The sequence below is a fragment of the Amphiprion ocellaris genome, chromosome 14, assembly GCF_022539595.1.
Source record: "Amphiprion ocellaris isolate individual 3 ecotype Okinawa chromosome 14, ASM2253959v1, whole genome shotgun sequence".
Classification (NCBI taxonomy): domain Eukaryota; kingdom Metazoa; phylum Chordata; class Actinopteri; family Pomacentridae; genus Amphiprion; species Amphiprion ocellaris.
Window position 1 is genome coordinate 26,584,041 of NC_072779.1, and position 6,496 is coordinate 26,590,536.

The 6,496-nt window shown below is 39.0% G+C and overlaps 1 protein-coding gene across 6 annotated transcripts in view; it reads left to right on the forward strand.

Moving 5' to 3' along the window:
- camkk1a (calcium/calmodulin-dependent protein kinase kinase 1, alpha a) overlaps positions 1-6,478 on the forward strand; it is a 114,450-nt gene extending 107,972 nt beyond the window's left edge. For all 6 annotated transcript variants that reach the window (XM_023264793.3, XM_023264795.3, XM_023264794.3 and 3 more), the window contains one exon: positions 328-6,478. In XM_023264793.3, the coding sequence (XP_023120561.1) occupies positions 328-400 (73 nt within the window). In that variant the 3' untranslated portion in view covers positions 401-6,478. The remainder of the gene's footprint in view (positions 1-327) is intronic.
- The last annotated feature ends 18 nt before the right edge of the window (positions 6,479-6,496 follow it).

A 6,496-nucleotide genomic window follows, 5' to 3' on the forward strand; every position in this document is an offset into this window, starting at 1 on the left:
TCAGCTCTCGCTTGTCCCCATCATGAGAGGTGATGGAGGAGCCTTTCCCCAGCTGTCATCTCAGAGATCTTTTTTCTCATATCCCTACTGCTGTCATTAAAACACTGTGTTACATTGATAAAGCATCCTGTGTGTTTTTCACATTCATCTTGTAGCAAAAAAAAAGGGAGAAGAGCTTCTCTGATCGCCATGCTGCATTTGGAGAGAGGAAAGCTTAATAGTGTTCCCATTTAGATCTCTGCCCTCATTCTCCAGCTTTAAATGACCAAAGAGCTGCCGGTTTTGACGTGTTTCTCTCTTTTTGTCTCTTTTATTTGTTTCTTTTAGAAAGGGCAGCACAGGAGAAGGACCCAGAGAAGGAGAACTGGAGGACCTATATGAAGATGAGCCATCCTCTTGAGTCTTAATGGCACTCCTGTAAACAGAGCTTTGTCTGAAACACCATCTGCTTTACATCCCTTTGACTGAACCACTGCGCACTTAGGCCTTCTTCCAAGCTTTTCTTTCAAGTTAGTGACACAATATCAGTCTGTACACGTGAGATTTAAAAACTCAAGCTTTTCAATCGTACATATTGCTTGTGTTAACATTCAGTTGATCAGACTTGATTTTTCTTTTGCTTCCAGTTAGCCTGATAAAACCTGCTTTTACCCCCATTTTTGCAGCTCCACTGTGGAGTTTGTAAGTTTAATCTTTCTTGTCTTAACGGCTCAACCACTTCCTGTTGTGACTGGCATCAAGTGGACCATTTGAGGAACTCTTCCAATCCTCTGGATCATTACCAGTTCAAATCAGTGTTGCAGGAAAAGATGAGAACATGTTTGTCAGCGGGGTTTACACTGATGTAAAAAAAAAGAAAACTTTTTTATCTTCATGCATGGTGAATAATTAGACATGTTCATTAGACTATCTACAGCTATCTGTCACAATCACAAGGAGAAAAGACTTAAGCATGTACATGACATTGTATTGTGTTTTCAGTGGACTTGCAGGCTTTTATTTCCTGGTCAGTGGTCAGTTATTTTTAAGATTGTACATAGACGTCTTGAAGTGTGTTCTGTGTGATTGTCATGCCCCTTTTCTTGTATCTGTGCCATTGGTCACTTTTTTTTAAAGCGGGGTCATAAAGGTCCTTTCTTTCCTGCGTTCACAGACCTTGACCAGCACAACTTCTCTGATTATCTGGCTGTCAGAGGGCAATCATGGTGGGAGGACGGTGGCTTTGCTGTGCTTGAAAACATTTCAAAGTGATTTTCTCTGCCACGTGATTTATAATTATGTTTGTGTTAGGGGTCATTCCACGCTTCTTCTCCTACTCCTATTTTTCTGTGTTGTTTTGTCTCATGAGGTCTCCTCTCCAACACTGTTGGGTTTGATGTGTCGCTATTGTGACAGAAATTAGAAAATTTTGAAGTGCATCTTGTTTGGATGGCGAGTGTGAAGAGATGGAAAAAACTAATGTGATTGCCTATACTGTGTGTATATCCAATTTAAAGCATATTCTACAACATTCTTGGATGCAGAGTGGATTTTAAAGCATAAGTAATCTCAGTGTTCAAACTACACATCGATGAGTTCCCTTGCAGAAGACATTGAATGAACTCATATGAGGTTATCTAACATAAAGGGAGTGTAACAAATTTTTCAGAGGGAAAGCTGTGCATGTTTGCTTTTTGCTCTAGGAAGTGACCTTTTTTAGCCAAACAGAGAAGGTTCTTTTTGTTTTTTAATGACCAACATTTTTATGCCAGTAATCTCTTGTGGGATTAATTCTTAAAAAACAAAGGAATCAGGTCACAGTCTGTGGCTCTGGTGTGCACAGTGAGTCATAAAAGTGCACTATGCCAATTAGACCTTATCCTTTTTGTTAAGAGAATTCTGATGTTGCAATTATGAGAAAACTAGCTCATAATTACAGGATAATGTACAATAGACTAATGGTGCAGAAACACTACAGAAACTGCCTGGGAATATTCAGCATCATCAACAAACAGTGGATTTAGTGTACTTGACTCCCCAAATGTGCACAATAATAAGCTAATGTTGCAGCGTATAGTGCAACATTATACTTCCTGCTTCTAGAAATAGATTTAATTTGTTCACACCGGTGAAGACTTTAAATGTGACTTCTTTTTTTTTTTTTTTTTTTTTTTTTAGAATACTCCTCATTATGAAAGAGCAAGTCAATTACAAGATTTGTATAATTACAAGACAGATATCTCCATACATATATAGATGACCCATGATCTAATCAATTTCATTGTTTTTCTGTCTTTACCATGAATGCAGAAACTGCTAATTCCACCTCAGATTTGCCGATTTGCGGGATGATTGCTATGGTGAAAAAAATGAATCCATTAATTTGTTAGGCTTCAAGGCTGATCACATGGTCTAAACTTCTCAGGCCTTGCCTTTCTCACTTTCACCAATACAGCACCGTAAGTCTTTTGAAATCAGGTGGGTACAGTTTATTGTTGAGTCAAGGTTAGGATCCAAGAAAAAGTAAATAGTTTGTGCAATGTAAAAAGTTAAAATATAAGATTTAACCTCCCTCCACAAATATCTTGGCTTGTAATTTTCATGCAGACCCTGACTAGTTAGTCCTGGCTGACTAGTCCTGGCTGGTTAGGTCCAACAAACTATGCTGAAATTGTAAATCATTCTAATCCTTTGAGATGTTGGTGTGATGGATAAATGAAAGAGAAGTGTATTTATTTTATGTGATTTCACTGTTTGTCATTCCACATGTCTAATGCCAGATCTGTTATTTGGTCTACAGTAAATGAGAAAAGTTCTTCCTGAGCCGCAGCTTTGCCTCAGATACACTCCCCTCCAAAAGTATTTAAACACTGTGGCCAATCCCTTTATTTTTTACTGTCGACTGAAAACATTTGGGTTGACATCAAATGATGAATTTGAAATGAGATCACCATTTCAGCTTTTATTTCCAGGTATGTACATCTGGATCTGATACATAACTTAGACATTCTACTTTTGTGATGCTTTTTCAGGCTCTCACTGCAGCCTCTTTCAGTTGTTTGTTCTGGGCGGTTACTCCCTTCAGTCTTCTTTTTAGCAGGTAAAATGCAGTTCTATAGCGTTTAAGTCTGGAGATTGACTTGACCAGTCTACAGCCTTCGACTTCTTGCCCCTGATGAACTCCTTCATCATTTTGGCAATTTGTTTTGGGTCATTATCTTGTTGCATGATGAAGGATCTCCTCATAACTTTGGTTGTATCTTTCTTTAAATTGACAGACAAAATGTTTCTGTAGACTTCTGAGATAATTTTGCTATTGTCATCATGTGTTACATCATCAATGAAGGTTAATGAGTAGGTCCCAGAAGAAGTCATGCAAGCCCTAGACATAACATTAACTCCAGTGTGTTTCACAGATGAGCTTGAATGTTTGGGATCATGAGCAGATCCTTTCTTTCTCCAAACGTTAGCCTTTCCATCACTTTGCTAAAGGTTCATCTTTGTCTCATCAGTCCATAAAACTTTGTCCCAGAATTTTTGAGGTTCGTCTCTATACTTTTTTGCCAAATTCCAGCCTGGCCATCCTGTTCCTCTTGTTAATGAGTGGTATGCATCTTCTGTTGTAGCCTCTGTACTTTTGTTCATGACTTCTTCTGCTAACAGTAGATTGTGATACCTTCACTCCTGCCATCTGGAGGTTGTTGCCAATGTCACCAGCAGTTGTTTCAGGGTCTTTCTTTATAGCTCTCACAACATTTCTGTCGTCAACTGCTGCTGTCTTCCTTGGTCTACCCGTTAGACATCTGTTACTTAGTACACTGGTTTCTTTCTTCTTCAGGGCATTCTAAACGGTTGTGCTGGCTATGGCCAATGTTTGTGCAATGGCTCTGATGGATTTTCTATCTTTTCGCCCATAGACAGCTCTCTGGTTTTGATGTTGGTTACACCTCTAACTATAGATGCAGTCTACACAGGCAAAACCCAAATCTGAAACTAAACGTAAACATTGAGCACTATTTATTGTTTGAATAATCAAGGTAAGAGGACACACCGGGGCAACAAAAGACACCTTGTCAGGCACATGTTCCAATACTTTTGCTCATATGAAAAATGGGTGGGTTCAAACAACAGGTGCTATCTTCTAAGTTGTATATCACATCCAGATGTAAATACCTGGAAATAAAAGCTGAAATGTTGATCTTTTGTCTCATATTCATTGTTTGATGTCAAATACAAATGTTTTCAGTCTACAACAAAAATAAAGGAATTGGCCTCACTATTCCAATACTTTTGGAGGGGACTGTAGGTATTTATGAAGCTCCTCTGCCACCACCCTGGCACGTTGCCCCTGTGAAAGAAAGACATGTTAGCTAGCGGAGGGCTCTGCTCCCAATCAATGCCATGATTAGGCTCAGGCTGCCAACAAACACTTCTCCGCCCACTTCAGCGCCATCCCCAAAGTGGCTGATTAGAGACAGAGTGCAACCCTTTGCATCTCTTCTATTAGTGCTGCCGTCAGTGTCCTGCAGTGATGGATGAGGTGCAGAGGACGGACAAGTGGAGTCTAAAAGAAAAAAGCTCTTCACATGGCACTGCTGAGCTGCTGTGTTTGGAGGTTTATGGCCACAGAGGCATAAAAATCATGGATGGCGTTGACATTAGAGCATAAATTCTATTATCATGTGGCTACTGGAGAATGTAAAGCTTTGTATTTGTTTTTATATTAATGTTCAGTGAAAGATGTAATTGAGACAAATCTGAATGAAAGTAAACACTGATAGGAGTTGGAGTTACATGTCTGTATGCAGAGTGGTCTTCTGTGAGGGTCTGTTTGAACCAAAAAGTGTGAGATGATGTGTTAGATTTGCTGTATTTATTTGCTTAAAACCACTTCTTAAGAGTGTTCTTTTAATCTGCCATTTGTGTATCGGTGTCAGAGGTGCAATATTGTTGTTGTCTTTGTCATCGCTGCCTCATTCCTCTGCTGTCAGACCACTCAGGCCACTCCTCCTTTAATGTTGTTGAGAGATTAGCACTGCTTACATTTAAATATTTGCACTTTTCCACTTACAGATACATATTGTGATGACATTGAACCATAGTGGCAGCCGTTTCACCATATATAGTTTATGATAAAGAGGAAAAACTGTGGTTCACCTGTAAAAGACCACATTTACTGTGCTATTAAATGCATTACTCTTTACTATTGATCTGCATGTCACAGCATTGCTACTTGGTTTTTGAGACCTTTTTATAATTGATTTCTCCTGTCTGTGTTATAAGGTTGTAAAAGCTGCAAGATTGGTTTTAAATAGTTGGGGGTTTTTTTGTGCATATCCATACTAGAGCAGAATACTGAATGTTGTATAACTGGGGCAAAGGAACTTCTAGGTTTTACTGTTGAAAATATGCTGAAACACTGTAAAAAAAAAATAAATAAATAAAAAACCTCTTTATGAGTACAGGATCAGGTAGAAGGGACTGCTTTGTGTTCAGGATCTTTTAAAGAGACACAGTAATGGATGATCACAAGCTGCCCTTGATGATGAAACATTTAATCCTCGAGATATGGAGCAGTTACTTTGTTACGTCTGTTTTCTGTCTATCATCTAGTTAGTTATCAGTATAAATCTACAGCACCTGTATTTGGGGCAGATTACACTACCATTTAAAGTTTACTTCCCGTATTGAGGCATGCAAGAAAAAGCAAAATCCTTTTTTCATTATTGCTTAGTCCGATATGTGTCAGTCAGTATGCACAAGTCACATTTCTTTCTGCCTGGAGAGAGGTCCCTTTAAATTTTTGCCAATTTTCACTGAATGTTTTTCTTTTTTGTACATGTAACACTCAAAACCCCTGAACGCATCATGTTTGGGTGGTTCTGCAGCACATAAATCCAAAAGGCCATAACTCTGTGGCCACCTGTAAATGCAGCATAATTCATCCTTCATACTTCCAGGTTTCAGGTGGCAGATCTGTGATCCCCATGTACAACAATGGCTCAAACATACAAACTGTGCAGCCCAGACAGAGGTTTACTCTCTCAATAAATGCTCTCCAGCTTTGTGTTGTTGCTGCAGAGAATCACAGGAGGGAGAAAAATCAACGAGTGCAGTTACTGAAGCACAGAGTGGGTGGCAGGGCTAATTTATATCATGATTTCAGGTCATAATTATATCCAAAGGAGAAGGACTGAGGAAGAGTGTGTACATAGTATGAAGTCAGGGACTGTGCGATCACTGCTGTTTTGTGACTGTCCTGATGTGTTGAAGGTGCCTGCTGTCTCTGTGTTTGTGTCTCATGTCGTCTCGTGGATTTCTCTGAATGTACTCACTCGCCTGTGTCAAGTCGCAAAAATGAAAGCATGGCACATCCCTATGGAATGCAGTTATTACAATGTAAATATGTACCTATATATATAATGAGCTATTTTTTGCATGCTTTTTGTACACCTAAACATAAAGACAGTAAATAAATAAAAAACCTGAATCTGTTTGATTATTTTTCTCTGTTTCT